Source organism: Podarcis gaigeae (assembly GCF_964106915.1).
Source record: "Podarcis gaigeae genome assembly, chromosome: 13".
In the NCBI taxonomy this organism is placed as follows: Eukaryota; Metazoa; Chordata; class Lepidosauria; order Squamata; family Lacertidae; genus Podarcis; species Podarcis gaigeae.
The window spans coordinates 14,683,877-14,700,835 of NC_139689.1; the positions used below are offsets into that span (position 1 = coordinate 14,683,877).

At 41.8% G+C, this 16,959-nt stretch overlaps 1 protein-coding gene and 3 long non-coding RNA genes across 9 annotated transcripts; 3 read left to right on the plus strand and 1 right to left on the minus strand.

Annotated features, from left to right (window-relative positions):
* Positions 1-82: 82 nt before the first annotated feature.
* Positions 83-8,010, plus strand: LOC310829332. The gene is made up of 2 exons (XR_014557234.1): positions 83-1,611; positions 2,253-8,010. It is a non-coding gene; the product is annotated as an uncharacterized lncRNA (long non-coding RNA).
* LOC310829314 lies at positions 2,659-8,303 on the minus strand. Of its 6 annotated transcripts, none has more exons than XR_014557209.1 (6): positions 7,063-8,303; positions 6,070-6,162; positions 4,983-5,132; positions 4,573-4,714; positions 3,497-3,562; positions 2,659-2,840 (listed from the first exon to the last, which is right to left on the minus strand). It is a non-coding gene; the product is annotated as an uncharacterized lncRNA (long non-coding RNA). The 6 variants fall into 6 exon arrangements; XR_014557210.1 differs by having other exon boundaries at positions 6,660-8,303; XR_014557211.1 differs by having other exon boundaries at positions 7,018-8,301.
* Positions 8,304-8,801: 498 nt separating this feature from the next.
* LOC310829330 lies at positions 8,802-16,313 on the plus strand. The gene is made up of 2 exons (XR_014557232.1): positions 8,802-8,954; positions 16,134-16,313. It is a non-coding gene; the product is annotated as an uncharacterized lncRNA (long non-coding RNA).
* Positions 11,694-14,970, plus strand: LOC310829241 (uncharacterized protein). The gene is made up of 2 exons (XM_083707504.1): positions 11,694-11,921; positions 13,508-14,970. Exon 2 carries the CDS (start codon positions 13,519-13,521, stop codon positions 14,548-14,550), a length of 1,032 nt encoding a protein of 343 aa, XP_083563630.1. The 5' UTR covers positions 11,694-11,921; positions 13,508-13,518; the 3' UTR covers positions 14,551-14,970.
* Positions 16,314-16,959: the final 646 nt, after the last annotated feature.

Consider the following 16,959-nt stretch of genomic DNA (forward strand, 5'->3'; position numbering starts at 1 on the left):
GCTCACGCGCCGCCTCTTGATTGGTCCCCCCCCCACCCCGCGTCTCCAACGGCCGGAGCTCGCGCTGCTCTTCAAACCTACTTTTAATTCCAGCTCTTTTTGCCAACGCTTCCCCTGAGGCTCTAAAGAGGGCGAGGGGCGGGAGAGGGGGAAGTGGATAGGAATGCGAATCGCCAGGGGCATATCGCTGGCGGAAAGAAAAGCGAGTTAAGCACGGAACTGTCGTGTTTGTGTTTTTAAGCTGGACTTCTCCACGTCCCCGTCACAAAAATTAAAATGCCCCTCACGTGCCAGTCAGTGAATTATAAAAGTTGCAAGCCGGAGTTCTGCAAACAACCAAAAAATGGTTGGATTGCGCACACACACACACACACACACACACACACACACACACAGCCCTCACGCACGCTCCCCAGCCCTATGAATCCCAGCTTAGTGTGGTTGCTCCATTTCTGCTTTATATACAGTACTAAGAATAACTAGGCAGTGGAGAGTGTTTTAAGTCATTGCCTCTCTCGCACCCATGCAGTACTTAATCCATTTAAGGCAACTTCAAGTGCAAAAACCATTGTATTGAATGGACAGTAAAATAACTTTATTAGAGTCAGACAAAAACAAATCATCAGTGCAAGTTTTCAATGTCCATCAGAATTGTTCCCGAGCCTAGTATGTATTTTTATGTAACACAATAGCAGCCACAGCCAACAAATAAGTTTGAAGTTTCCTGTCCCCACATCAGCCCTTTTCAAAGTGAACTCTGTATCCATAACATCTCTTTGCACATCCCAGTTCTAGTACTGTACTGAAAACCACCATTTGCCAGTCACAAAAAAAGTGTTATGGGCCGTAAAGGTATCCTCTATATACACAGCCTAATTTTGATGCTTTTATTCCAGGCAAAGCTATGCACCTTTTTGCTATAGCTTTAGTCCAAGGCTGGTAATATTCAGAAGACTGGATTCTTGTGTCTGTTTCAGTATGCGTGAAGCCTCCTACTTGCAGTACCAAATGGCTGAAAACTTATAAAAACTGACCAACTCTTCGCGGTGGAATATTTGTGGTTTGGACTTTTAACAAATCATGGCCCCTTTCAATTTTTAAAAGGCTTATTTTAGATATGCAGGTGGCATTGCTCCCATCCAAATAAAACTGAAAAATTACACTCCATTTCAGCTCACTGAGCACAAGCCATGTTCGTATTTTCACCAACCCAATAACACTAGATAAACTAATACCCTGTGTGTTGCAATTCCAACTTGTTTCCTTGGTTCTCTCAGGAACATTATTCCAGCAGCACACTTAAAATTTAAGCTGACTCCATTTAGACCAAACCTATGCTATCATGCTACAAACCTGTATAGCCATACTCTCCACTCTCATGGCTTTTAAGGTTTGCGTCTCAACTAAAGGGTAGACTATTTTAACTAGCCACTTGATATGTTGTGTCTCTAATAGACTTTGTTAATATGAATATTGCCAAGATGTCACAACTATAAAAGATGTCACATGCTTTGACAACGCTCTAAAATTAAAGTGTCAACTTAGATGAAAAACTTTGTCATTGGCTACACTAAGTTAGGGACGCAGGTGGCGCTGTGGGTTAAAGCCTCAGTGCCTAGGACTTGCCGATCAAAAGGTCGGCGGTTCGAATCCCTGCGGCGGGGTGCGCTCCCGCTGCTCGGTCCCAGCGCCTGCCAACCTAGCAGTTCGAAAGCACCTCTGGGTGCAAGTAGATAAATAGGGACCGCTTTCTAGCGGGAAGGTAAATGGCGTTTCCGTGTGCGGCTCTGGCTCGCCAGAGCAGCGATGTCACGCTGGCCACGTGACCCGGAAGTGTCTCCGGACAGCGCTGGCCCCTGGCCTCTTGAGTGAGATGGGCGCACAACCCGAGTCTGTCAAGACTGGCCCATACGGGTACACTAAGTTAAGTGCTGTGGGTTAAACCACTGAGCCTAGGGCTTGCCGATCAGGTTGGCGGTTCGAATCCCTGCGACCGGGTGAGCTCCTGTTGCTCAGTCCCTGCTCCTGCCAACCTAGCAATTTGAAAGCACGTCAAAGTGCAAGTAGATAAATAGGTACCGCTCTGGCAGGAAGGTAAACGGTGTTTCCGTCCGTGCACTGCTCTAGTTCGCCAGAAGCGGCTTAGTCGAGTGTAAGCGGCTCCTCTCCTCTCCCGCTTTCCACGGAGGGAAGGAAGGGGAACCATGGATCCTCTGCTCACGACTGCAGCAGATCCCGCCCGCCACCCGTAGGCATTCCCTCCATAACACGCACAGACATTTCCCCTTACTTTCTAGGAGGATAAAAGTGAGTGTTATGGTCAAAAAATACGGTATTTTGGGTGAGGGTATACAAAGCAGGTTTATGGTATCAAGATGGAGTTTTTATCTCCAAATGTTGGTTTTGGAAAACAGCTTTTTCTCAGAGTAAGATACAACATGTGCTGGAGGGAGCTATTTTCCATGTACACTTGCTCACCCATCTTCAGATATATGGCACTCTGTTTTCCATAACCATATTGATGTAATTATACTCCAGCAACGAATTTGTGAAAATCTGAAACTCGACCATTTCTTAATATGAATTGTACACAATTTCAAAAGGTATTCAACATATACTCCACTTAGTAAATGTGGACAATAATGAGCTACAACTTAATTATTAGGACAATTTTTTTATTGTTGGTGGTCACACATATAGAGAGTACACACATCAAGAGAGTAAGGAGCCACTATCTTGTTTTCACATGTTACAGCAAATTCATCCATCTTCTGTACCACTTTTTTCCATGGTGAAACAGGGAAATACTGTTCTCACTTTAATGCCTGTGTTCAACAAACCTGTGGAAAATGATTTAAACATTTAGAAATGTAATTCAAGCTTCCTGTTAAAAAGCTAGGCAATCACAGCTCAGTTATTCCATTAAAAAACACTCCTTTTGGCTTGCTGGCTCATGTTTTAAAGCTTCATGTTTGCGTTTTTCAAAATGTCTGGCCCCGCAAAATTCAATAGTGCCAACAGACAGCCAACCCATCCAAAGGCACACTGAGTGAAGAAAGGCCAGCTTTAATATTTGATGACACAAAATCTCACTGTCTACGGCTTGCGACAGCAAGAGGAACAGTCATCATGCATTTACTTTTGAGCACACTTACCAACCCCTACTCCACCCACCCCTATTTATACTTCAACCTTCCACTATTATTTTGATGATCCACTCCTTTTAAAGAACTTGTTGCCCTCCTGAGGATGTTGGACTGTAACTCCCATAGTCCCTAGCAGCTGGTCATGCAGGCTGGAGTCTGAAAACATCTGGAAGGCCAAAGGTGCTTTAGAGGCACTGACACTGTCTAGTTTGTTTGAATCCTGCCCATTAGATTTCATACTATGAAAGATAAATTCTACTATATAAACAGCAACTTCTTACAAGACAGGAATCAGTGGTTTGGATGCAAATGTCTTCTGCTAAGTGGTGAGAGAAAGCTTCAGTCCTTACATTTTGCAGTGGCTCAGGATGGGGAATGTGCACCGTTGCTGTCTCATCTCTTTAGAATCATCTGCCCTATAAAAGAAAGAGTGGCAGATCTTTAGTTAGCAAGCATCCTTCTTTAGATCTGACTGGTTCTTGCTCCCCTCTCTGCTGTAGAAAATTTGGTTACCGTGGAGTGGGTTAAAGTACAATGTCTCCATAAAAGCAATTTAAATTTTATTCCACTGTCTAATTTCTATTGACTGGGTGTCCCCCCCCCCTCTATAGCAGTGCAAATATCAAGCAAACTCCCCAACCTCTCTTCATAAGAGGGTGAGAGAAGACCATTGTCACTTGACCTACACAGGAAACCTATCACAAGATAGGAAGAACTCAGTTTTGCACATTCTTGTCTGGTGGAGTGGGAGGGACAACCCATATGAGGTGAGGATCCCCTCCTCCCTGCAGGAAAATAAGTCACCACGAACCAAACACCAGTCAAAACTTAAATGCTTTTTTCCTTACATCCCGCGCCTTGGTGTTCTTGCTTCTGTTCAGCAGAAAATTAAGAAGTTTTGGGTTAGTACGAAGAGCTAAGGACCTGGTACAACTTCCAGTTTGAGGAAGAAATCAGCAACTAAAAGCTTGCAATCAGATTTAATCTAATTGGTCCAAATAAATCACCATCTTAAGCATTTTTAGAGAAGTATGCCTAACACTTTGGGGGAAGTAACTCTTGAGTTCATCACATACATGCCTAGATAAATATATTTAGTTGACCCTATAAAAACCAAGAATGGCATATATTTTTAAGATAAACACGTCATTCAGGTATTGTTGCAATAGGTTACTATACTGTTTCTGTTATCTAAACAACATCAAGCCTTAACAAAAAGAAAACATACACTCATCAGCATTTTTATGGAAATATCGCTTGAGCCAAGGAGAGATCTGCTCAGAGCATGTGCATAATCACGGTTAATCAGGTGAAACACGGACAGAACATGCAGTTCATCATAACAGGCTCCCCAAGTCTCTTGCCATCTCCTACTTAGCAACCAAGATACCTCAATGTCTTACTTCAAGAGAAACCAAGGTCATACCTTTTTCTCAATATCAATTCCGACTTCCAGAAATCCTAGTATTTTCAGTGTTTGTTCAGTCCATTTTGTATTACAGCTGTTCACTCTATGCAACTCTTCAGGAGACGTATTTGGTGTTCATTTTCTTCCAAACACATGCTCTCTGAAATACAACCACTAGTTGTTATTACTATTTGCATGTGTCTGCCAACAATATCCTTAAGCAGACATACACTCATCAGCATTTTAATAGAAATATCACTTGTGCCAAGGAGAGATCTGTTCAGAGCATGTGCATAATCAGGGTTAATCAGGTGAAACACGGACAGAACATGCAGTTCATCATAACAGGCTCCCCAAGTCTCTTGTCATTTCCTACTTAGCAGCCAAGATACCTCAAATTCTTACTTCAAGAGAAACCAAGATCATACCTTTTTCTCATTATCACCAAATGGACCAAACTCCATGACTTCCAGAAATCCTAGGAATTTCCTGAATTTGTTCAGCCCATCTCTGACTGCAACGGTTCCCTTCAAAGAATTCTTCTGAAGAAATATTTGCTGCTTCTCGAAACCCATGCTCTATGAAAGAAAACCATTATGAACTGAACATAACTTTTGTCAGCCTAAAAGTTGCAGATATGGGCAATGTATCATCATATTGTCCTCTTCTTAGCAATATGTGCACACAATTCAATGACTATACTGAGAAGCAGAAAACTGGAAGCTGTTAGGCAGAGCATGGCCAAATTAGTAACTACCCTTCTCCAGCAGAAACATGTGCTATTAACAATCAGGCCAAGTCTAATGAGGCTAGAGGTTTTTAGCATCATAACTAATGGGTTTATTCCTCCCCCCCCCCCTTTAGGTATGAGACTAACACATTCAATTTTTTTATCATAGAACTTCTATTCAAAATACAAAAAAAACACCCTTGAACCAACCTCTCCATTTTACCATTCTGTACTTTTAAATGAAAGTAATCCACATCATCTTTATGTGCCTCTCAGCCTTTCACCACATTGTTATTATATGCGCAGGCATTTGTACACAGCAAATGCTGGAAACAAATGTGTACTACAAGCAAGTTCAATTTGCCATTCTTATTTATATACAGGGCTGCCTCTGAAGATAGTTGCTGATTTTTCTTTGTTCTTATTATGTATGCATTTTGTGTTTTTAGCTTGTATCTTTATGTTGCGAACCGCCCTGAGATCTAAGAATGAAGGGTGATATGCAAATTTAATAAATAATATTTACAGAATACACTTGCATAAAAGATCCCTAGGACTACATGCGTCCTACCAAACCATGGAGTTGCAAGGGTTCAAATCTCCACTCTGCCATGAAGGTTACTCTCTCTCAGCCTAACCTCATAGGGTTGCTGCGAGGATAAAGTGGGGCAGGGAGAACAGCATATAAGCTCCTTGGAAAATGCAGTGATACGTAAATGCATTAAACACATACTTTCACAGTGCAAAACCAGAGGCACAAGAACTCCCCTTCACAAAAGGCTTACCCAAATGAACGGACAAGAGAGTGCATTCCAGAAGCGAAGCACTGCTTTGATGATGCAGATGCTTCAGGTAGGAGCCGTCCATTTTTCCGCAGGCTGTAGAAAGCAAGAGAGATGGGGAGAGCATTAAGGGAGCACACAAGCAAGCCTCAACTCTCATTTGGAGAGGTTTGGCTCCAATTAGGTCATTAATGTAAAGTGGAGGAAGAACACAAGACTACAGAAAGGCTTAAGAAATACTGCTTTTTTAAGGCCAGAGTTTTAACTGCCTGTTCTCCTACCAGGCCTTAAGAACCTTTGGGCTTCTTTTTGCTATTTCTGGGGAATTGTTTATAATGAAGCATCTACACAACAGGCCTAAGCAAACCCACACCTATTTTTATCCTACTTTTGTACTAAAACCATTTTCACACCACCCATCAATAGGACCCAAACATGGCATTAAGCTTCCTAGTGTAGTAAACTTTGCTAGATATCTTGCCCCCCTGAAAAGACCCACCGTGAAGTCCCCCCCCCTCCTCATTACCAACTCAATGGGCCAGAAGAAAACTACTTCGGAGCGAGCGTGCCCAGTTTCCACCCCCGGACCAAACCCTAAAAGCTTCGTCTTCAACATGTAGCCCGCATTTCATTTCATATCACACCGACGCAATTAAGAAAACAAACACGTGCTCTCTGCGGAAGGGAACAGAAGAGCGAGCCTTGATTTCCACTAGGATCTTTTTCACGGGAAAACACTAGGCACCGACAGCGCTTTCAATGGTGCAGTAATCGGACAGTACCATGCTGCTTTGGAAGCAAGCCCCACTGAAATCAGTGAAGAGCATACTCACGAGCACTAATGCTAGAGTGGGGTGCAAACGATCTGAAAATAAAAATCTAGCAGCCCAACCCCCACCCGCACCGCGACTCTTTCCAAAGGCATTACAAGAACGGATGGCAAGAACTAACCTGCGATTAAGAATGGATTCGATAGCACAAACGACAAATGCTTACCCAGCGCCAAAGAACCGCAAGGCAGAGGAAGAAGGTAGGCGGGCCAGGAAATACTGGCAGACCGCCTTGGCATTGGCTGAGAAGGCAAGCCAATCATCTCTCGAGAGTCTGGGCGCTTTTGTAACACTAAAGCAAGAATACAATTTGAGTGAAAGACTGTGAACAAGTCGTGATCTTACTGTTGCAAGTAGGTGGCGCTAATAAGGCCTTTCCTTGGCTTTGCTGCATCATTCAACCCAAGAAGAAGAATACAGATTGTAAAGAATAATTACTTTCCATCAGCACTCTAAGGGTTAACCGTTAAACTAGTGGCTGGAATCTGCTTTTTTTTTTGTACACAGCTGCAATCATAGCTATGTGGGTGCCTGCGGTAGTTTCCCAGAAAGACAAAAAAAAAATCTTAACAGCACTTTTCATGATATTCTTAGTGCATAATAGAAAGCAGTTTTATTTGTATTTATTGTTAAATTTCCACCCTGCCTTAGTTCTAAACAGCTTAACACTGCATAGATCATAATATAAGAGCCTGCTAGATAGTATTTGAAATTATTTTATTCAGAGTTTCAGTCTGGGTTGGGGTGGTTTTTTTAGGACAAGGAAAGAAGGGGCAGAGATCTAAGACAAAATGTTGTTCTAGTTCTGGTGTTTGCGCACATTTCAAAATATAGCATCCTGATGCAGTCAAGGACTGGTTGCCACATCTAGAAACTTTTCAAACCACACAATTCATAATGTCTCAAGATTAGATTAGATAAGTCATGTTCTCAAATATCTAAATAGCAATACCCCAAATGGTTGTAATGTTCTTACAGCAACTCCATTCTGCTCTGGAAAATTGACTTACTTATAAATGTTGTTTCAAATGAATTCATTTAATTATGGTTTTCTTATGAAGCAAGGGCCTAGGCATGGACTAACACAAACTATGAATTCTATGTGTCCGTCTTATATGTGGTGTTGCTTCATTGCTTCTTTTTAGTGTCTAAGACAAAAATGTTGTTCCAGTTCTAGTGTTTGTGCACATTTCAAAATAAAACATTCTGATGCATTCAAGGACTAGTTACCACATGTAGAAGCTTTTCAGACCACACAATTCAACAATCTCTTGAGATTAGATTAGATAAGTCATGATGGTCAATAAATAGCAATACTAAATAGCAATACTTTCCAAACCCCAAATGTTTGTATTGTTCTTATAGCAACTCCTTACTGATTTTATGACAAACCAACTTTAAGCAAGCATTTTCGAATTTGACCTTCTGGGTGTTGACTTAAAAAGATCCAGCCCTGCTGGATCCAGACAGACAAAGGCCAATTTATAGTTGTGTCCACAATGGTCAGCTAGATGCTGCCTGGAAGCCCCCAAACCAACAAAGTGGCAATAACTGATATGATAAGGCTACAAGGTTAACTGGAAGACCAATTTAAGCCAGGGTCAAGCAACAGAAGATGCGAAATACATCATCATTATCACAGTTCTATATCTGCAGGTGAGGCAGTGGATGTGCTGAGCCTTGCCTTTCCTAACTAATGAACCAAATGAGAGCCAACAAATTGAAGCTCAACAATTCATTCCATCTCTTTAAAAAAAAAAGAAGGCTCAACATGTCCACGAATGCTCTGGAGGGTGGCAGATGGGAATGGGCCTTTTCTGTAGTGGCTCCCCATTTGTGGAATGCTCTCCCCAGGGATGTTCAGCTGGTGCCTTCATTATACAGCCTTAGGAGTCAGGCAATAGTGTTCCTCTTAACCAGGCCTTTGGCAGGTTGACATCCAATACCCTTTTAGAGGTGGTGTGGGAGAGGTTATTGGTTAAATATAAAACATATTTTGGGGGCCCTTGGGGTCCCCCACACCTTGAAGCCCTTCTCTGTGCGCCCACTCCAAAGGAGGTGCCGAGAGTGGCAACAAGAGAGTGGCATCAAGAGAAGAGCCCTTTCTAGTAGTAGGCTTGCCTGCCACTGATGTTATTAGCTTTTGAATGCCAGGCAAATACACTTTTCTCCTGGCTTCTGATTCTTTGAATCAGTGCAATTTCTATCTATTGCTTTTTTAAAAACAGAAATTATATCCCACTTTCTACATCATAGGTCTCAAGTGGCCTGTAACAATTAAATGTACAATATACACAACTTAAAACATCGCTTAAACTTCCAAAATGTAAAGTCTAAAGAATTTAAAATCTCTCTCTCTCTGAAAAGAATATTAACCACTGGCATTGACCAGTTTAACCATCTGAGATGCATTCAGGATCCAAAGGCCTCCTGAAAAGAACAGTTTTGAACAGATCTCTTGAACTCAGTAGGGAGAGTGTGTGCCTAACTTCTTGTGGCAGGAAGTTCCACTGAAGACACATCTCCTTGTTGACACAAGACATGCTTGTGGTCCATAGAGAACCACTAATCATGCTCCCCCAGTGATCTCAGGGATACCTCAGGCTATCTCTGAGGTATCCTGGACGTAATGTATTCAGGGATTTGCACACAAGTACCAGAACTTTGAACCAAGCCCGTAGCTGATGCAAGGTCAGTGGTGCCATGTGTTTGTGATGTTTGTGGTGGTCATCATGTTTCAGGGCCTGTTCAGGTTTTCCTTTGCGCTTCAGTCAAACCTAACTTACAGAGGTGTTGTGGGGAGAAAACAGAGTTGGGGATCTTCCTGGACAATGGAAGCTTAGATCAATACTATGTTCTGCACATCCCAATCCCAAAGTGGGGAGAGACTCCTGTGATTCCTGTGCTTACCCAGGATTCAGTTTCCTAGGACTGAGGGGTACTGAACACTGTGCTGTACTGTATATACAACCTTAGCATAGGATGGGGGAACACAAAACATTAACACTCCAAGAGATCTTGCTCCCCCATTGAGTTTATTGGGAAACCCCCAACTCAGCTTTGTGTCCTGCACAGAGCAAGACAGAGAATGAGAGAGAGACAAAGAGATCCACTTCTTCAGTGCCATTCATAATCTTGTAAATTTCCATTTTTCAAAAGTCACAAACATGTTACACCTTTGTTACAAAATTATCAAATAACTGTGTCGTTTAGTGGCAGATCAGCCCACCATTCATCATTTGTGAGAAGGGATTGTGGAGAGAGAGAGACAGAGAGACCCAAGGATCTATGCCTTAGTCTAAGGTTTTTATTTCAACAATAACAATACAAGATAAATAAAGTTCCAACTCTATGATTCTATGATTCTATGGTTCTTTTTAATAAGTTTGAATTTTAAAATTACATTCTTAATTACTCATGCACACTGAAGCAAACACGCTGGTCTGGCCATGGAAATCCCTCTCGAGATTAGATTAGGTAAGTCATGTTGGTCAATATCTAAATAGCAATACTTTCGCAAACCCCAATTGTTTGTATTGTTCTTACAGCAACTCCTTACTGATTTTATGACAAACCAACTTTAAGCAAGCATTTTCTAATTTGACCTTCTGGGTGTTGACATAAAAAGAGCCTTGCTGGATCCAGACCAAAGGTCAGTTTATAGTTGTGTCCACAATGGTCAGCTAGATGCTGCCTGGAAGCCCCCAAACAATAAGGTGGCAATATAAGGCTATGAGGCTTACATGATGACCACCGTAAAACAAATTGTTCATCCAGTAAATCTCTCAGGGACAAGCAACAGAAGATGCAAAATAAGTCAATTTGTTAGTTGCTTTATCTTACCCAGGGCAACACTCGCAGTAGCTTTATCCATACCCATATCAGATTATTTCATATCCATTTCCCCATGGCCTCCTAGGTCTCTTCCAAATCATCAGAATCAAATTGCATTTCAGTTGTCCCTTGCAAAAAGTCCTCCTTTTTGTTCAACATCAGTTTGAACCTAATAAAATTCGTTGAAAGTTCTACAGCACTGGTACATGCATCCATTCAAACTTAATACAATTAATGGGAAGATTACATCATTATGTCCCCCAATATCCTCTATGTGAGATGAGGGGTTGAGTACAGTGGTACCTCGGGTTAAGAACTTAATTTGTTCTGTAGGTCTGTTCTGAACCTGAAACTGTTCTTAACCTGAAGCACCACTTCCCGCTAATGGGGCTTCCCTCTGCCGCCACGCCACTACTGCGCAATTTCTGTTCTCATCCTGAAGCAAAGTTCTTAACCCAAGGTACTATTTCTGGGTTAGCGGAGTCTGTAACCTGAAGCGTCTGTAACCTGAAGCGTCTGTAACCCAAGGTACCACTGTATTCCAAATATGGCAACAGCATACATGTGTAATAATGTGGTCAAGTATTATTATTATTTATTAAAATTCTGTATCATTTTAAAAGGCTACAGATTGTTTAATTAGCCAAAGGTTTGGGAGCAGAGGACTTAATTCAGATCTCTTTTATGCATGGATTTTACAGACCTGGAATTAAACCCTTATGGAAAAACTAACTGCAGTACAACAAGAATATCGCACCGAGGGGGGAGGAATCTTATTTTCTTATGAAATGGTTTGATTTTATTGAATATGCACAATCCACTGAACATGCTTTCTGTCCACCAGCATCACATGGAATATCATGGAACGATTCATTTGTTTGACAACCCTAGAAAATGGTATATATTCTAAGTTCCGCTAATGCTATATTTTTGTTCCTGGAAGACTCTGCACTCTGAGAAGGGGAGTGGAAGGGTTTTCTTGTGACTGTTATCTTCGTTTATCATCTGAAAAGAATCAATAAATGTGTCTTATAGTTCCAATGTAGGTGGAGCGGTGTATAGTTTCTCATTAACCCATAGCCTCTTCTATCCTATATAAACAGCAACTGTTCACACATTTCCTTCATTCTCCACCAAGAGAAGCAGTTGCCACCTACTACAAAACTTTCTGTGTGAATACCACGAATACCGGTAAGTCTTGGAGGGATACTGGGCAGGAGCGGAGAGAAACTACTTTAGAATTTGGGGCATAAGGGAGGGAGTATTTTGGGGGACCTGTAGTCTAACTACCTCTTTATAATTATAAAGGATATAATCATAAACTCTAAGGTTTTTATTTCAGCAATAATAGTACAAGTTAAATGAAGTTCCTTTTAATAATCCAACAACCAGTATACTAAAACAGACCATGTATTCTAGCAAAAAAACTTGAATCTAAAAATGACATTAATGCATATTCAAGCAGAATCTTTCTCTGCACAGCTGAAGCAAAATCCCAGGGTGTTCCAGGTGGTGCTTCTTTGTGGACCTGTAGTTTAACTACTTTTTTATAATTATTGAGTGCCAATGATATTCCCTGTGTGATCCATATCACTTCACTTCAATGTCACTTCAATGACATGGAGCCTTCCCCAGTGGCGGAGGAAGGGGGCGCCCCCCCCCCCGGGTGCCATCTCTGAGGAAGTGTGACAAGAGTGTTCGCCACTGAGTGTTTCTGAATAGCAATGAGTAGGGCTTCATGAGTCACCAGGAGACAATGGCTATCTCAATGCTTTGTGAAAATTTATTTCATAAGGGAGTTTTGCATTGTGTGGAAATGTATGTTCTTTTGCCTATCACTGACTCTGCTGTCAGGTTATTTTAATAGGACCTCTTGAGCTCTAGAGTTATGGCAGCAGAAGAGGGAGAGAGGAATAGCCACTTCTTTAGTGTCATGCATAATCTTATAAACTTCTGTTATGCCCCTATTGTTATATTCCTGAATCAAAAATACCCAAATGGTGGGGTTTAGTGGCTGATCAGACTACCAACTCTTCTTGTGTAGGGTGAGGAAGAGATTCCTGAATCAATAAAGAATTGGGATTGGGAAATCCCTTCTCTTCCCCCCATATCCCCCATAGATGTGTCCTTCCATCCGCTCCTAGCTCTGAACCTCAACAGTCTGGCACTATAATACTATTGCTGCAGTTCCTGTACTGAGGTTGAGGGTAGGCAGGTGAGTTTATCTGCCCCTTCCAGTGCTGTATGGGTGAAAAGATGGTGTCAGTTATGCACACAATGAGAATTTGCTCCTCTTTCCAAGATATTCTGAGCTGTTAGGCAGTCTCTTCCCATCACAGCTGAGATAGGAATTAATTAGAACAGCAGTTACCAGCATGGCTCTCATGAGTGCCTGGGTGCCCTCGGATGGTGCCCACAAAAGGTCTCAGTTAAATATCCCCATAAAATCCACTGGCTCAGCCTTGGAAGGGGTGGGTGGGTCGCCTATCAAATGGAGAGAGAAATAGATAGAGAAATATGTCTTGACAAGCAGAAGATGTTTGGTTCGTCTTTCAAAGCACCTCACAATTAATTAGTAATCATTTACCTTTGGCATCATATTTGGCACTGGCAGGTATATTGTGTTAAAGCACTGAGACTGCTTCCCAAGAGGTCAGCAAATTCTGTTAAATCTTTCATTATTAAAAATAATGTACATTAATAATAAAGTAATTACAAAGAGTAAATGAATGATCAATTTGTGAAATCTTACTGAATACATTGCTTTCTTTTCCTAGAATCAAGCGCCATGCCAGAGATAGTCCCTAAGAACAAAGCCCCAGGGGTTGATTTCTGTGGGGTAGATGAATATTACTACATTGTCCGCTCAGACATGGGCTGCTACATGAGGTCCACCAATTTCAATGAGGGCAAAGACCTTGAAGTGTTTAGCCTGCACAGTTCCTGCACGGGAGGAGATCACTACTTAGCCCATGAGGATGACCTATTCTACATCATCAAAGGAGACAACTATCGCCGTGTCAGCAACATGAATAAAGACTCGGATGCTATAGTATACAGCCTCCATCCCAACTGCCGTGGAGGGGACCATTACCTCTCAGCCTTTGGATCCTTCTATATCATTTTCCAGAAAAGAGGTGTTTACCGTCGGGTCACTAATATGCATGAAGATACAGATGCAGTTGAATACACACTTCACCCAACTTGCAAGGATGGTCTCTATTACTGGGGCAGCAAAGATTACTATTACTTTGTAAAACCCCATGATGAATGGGGAGTCCAGTACTATAGATGCACCGACTTCCATGAAAATTTGGATGCTGTTACATACTCCTTCCATAGGGATGTTGTGAACATACTCCCTGGAGGAATGGCTATTACCCAAGGCCCAGCTTATGGTAAGTGGGAAGCTATCAAGACCATCTCCAATGACTCCAGCACTCCCATTGTATGGAATAAGAAGATCACTAAGAAAGTGGGATACAACAAGCAGAAGATGAGCAGTGTGGAGCACAACTGGAAGATTTCCATGACTGCCTCATATCAGTCAGGCGCACTCACTGAGGCCATTGCCAAGTACCAGTTCTCTCTCACTGCTGAGTATGGTGGGAAGAGTGTCAACACAGAGCAGGAAGACTGGAATGAAGCCACTGAGATCGAAGAAGCTATTAATTTGACCCTTCAGCCTAATGAGAGGATGTACATATGGCAATATCAGCTGGGTTTGGGCAAGGAAACGGTTTTGTTCTGCCGTGATATGAAATTTACGAATGATTCTACTCCACCTACAGAGATTCCTTTGCCACCTTCCAATAAGTGAAAAGAAAAGTGTTAAGTCAAAAGGCACCTTCAAAGGCTTCCTCTCTATTATAACATTTAATTGATTACTATGGGCTAATATTTAGACAATCTTGAGCTCTCATAAGGGGGAATTAGCTGAGTAGCATATAGACATGCATAAGCTAAACACGAAGTGAGATTAATGATTACTAGACATATTATATACTATCATATGGACATACACATCCTGCTGGGCTACAGTTAGGAAAGCATATCCTAGTTTGTGCACGATGCAGTGGACCCAAGCTGAATGCCTTTTAGATAAGCTACTATTTCCCTGGTGCCTATGAATCACTTTGTCAAATTTGTGCCTTCATCTTAATTTGTACCTGCTGAACTCTGGAATCTGTCCCACTGTTCTACAAATCAAATAAAATGAATAATTAATGGTTTAAAAATGTGTTCTGTGCGCTTTTTACACTTGTGTACAAAATGATTTTCAACATATATTTTCCAGAAGACACAAATACAGTGGTGCCTCGCACTGTACCTTCTTCCTTTTGCAGAAGCTCTTTCCAAAGGGTATTGAGGAAGTGGGGAGCTCTATGTACAATTTCATGCTTGTGTGCCATCAGAAACCTTCACATTTTTACATCATAGTTTTTAGCTGTCTCCAATTTTGAGGGTTGGCTTAGTTCAGAGAAGGGTCCAGGGGCCTGATCCAGCACCACAAGCATATTTTTATTTCCACTTCCCAACCAAACCCACAATCCCACTAATTTGGCGGCAGCAAAACCAATCTAAAGTTCAGACACAGTGTTCAGGTGGTCAGATATATTTATGCATGTGTCCTGTGTTCACAGGCATGAGAGTGTGAGGTGACCATAGCCACTTTGGGTCACTCACCAATGGCATGCTGGTCCTGGAGAGCTTCCTAGGGGTGAATGTGCCTTTATAGCTAAAAAGCAATAGCTCTTTTAACCCTGCCCCCTCCCTCTCCTAGAGGTGCTAGGAAGGAACATTCTCTTTACTCTGGTTGCCAATTGATTACTAGCCCCTATTCAAATGCTGGTTTCGACTTACGTGGTTCAGACTCTCAGTACCTCAAGGACCTCTCCTTCCCATATGAAAAATGTGTTCTGTGTGCTTTTCACACTTGTGTACAAAATGATTTTCAACATATATTTTCCAGAAGACACAGATACAGTGGTGCCTCACAAGATGAAATTAATTCGTTCCGCGAGTTTTTTCGTCTTGCGAAGCACGGACTTTGGAAAAGCTTCAAAAATCACCAAAGTCTTCAAAAACCTCAAAAAAGGCTACCACACTGCGTGCTATGAGTTGCTCCTCGAAGTGAATGCACGGTTTTAAGAAAAAGGAAAAAAAACTTGCAAGACAAAGGAAACAAAATTGCAAGACGTTTTCGTCTTGCGAAGCAAGCCCATAGAGTATTCCGTCTTGCGAAGCAACTCAAAATTCAAATACTAGTCCCAATTCAAATGCTGGTTTCGACTTATGTGGTTCAGACTCTCAGTACCTCAAGGACCTCCCCTTCCCATATCAACCTACCTGAACTCTGCAGTGATCACTGGAAGCCGTTCTCTGTGCCCCCCCCCAACGGAGGTGCCGAGGGGGTCAGCAAGAGAAGAGGCCTTGCTAGTGGTAGCCCCTGGTTGTGTAGAGCTCTCCCTCATTAGGCTTGCCCGCCAATGATGTCATTTGCTTTTGAATGCCAGGCACATACATCTTTCTCCTGGCTTCTGATTCTTTGAATCAATGTGATTTTTATCTATTCGTTTTATTTCATTTATTTTAAGAAATTATATCCTACTTTCCACATCATAGGTCTCAGGTTGTCTTTAACAATAAAATGTACCATATACAGAATTTAAAACATCACTTAAACTTCCAAAATTTAAAACCTCAAGAATTTTAAATCTCTCTCTCAGAAAAGAAAAACAACCACCAGCAGTGGCCATTTTAAACTTCTGAGAAGCATTCAGGAAGCAGAGGCCCTCTGAAATAAAACAGCTAGAGTGTGGTGGGAAGAGACCCTAGAACACAGGAACTATTCCTCACTCTAAGGTTTTTATTTCAACAAAAACAATGCAAGATAAATGAAGTTCCAACTCAACAATTCTAGGATTCTATGGTTCCTTTTATTAATACAACAACGTGCCTACTAAAACAGACCATGTATTTCAGCAACTGAGTTTGAATTATATAATTACATTCTGAATTACTCATGCACACTTAAGCACACACACTGGGCTGGCCATGGACTCCCTAAGCTCTAGATATTAAAAATGGTAGGATTTTGACTTATTGGGATAGGACAGGATAAATACAAGCAGCAGAGGAATTAGCCTATGGAAAATGACCTGGCCAAGTTTGAACCATTAAGAAGCAATACAGGGCTATTCAGGGCCCTTGGGAAGGCAAGAGAACT

Excerpts from the sequence above, each read along its gene's own strand:
- LOC310829241 (XM_083707504.1), top strand. The coding sequence starts at position 13,519 with ATGCCAGAGATAGTCCCTAAGAACAAAGCCCCAGGGGTTGATTTCTGT.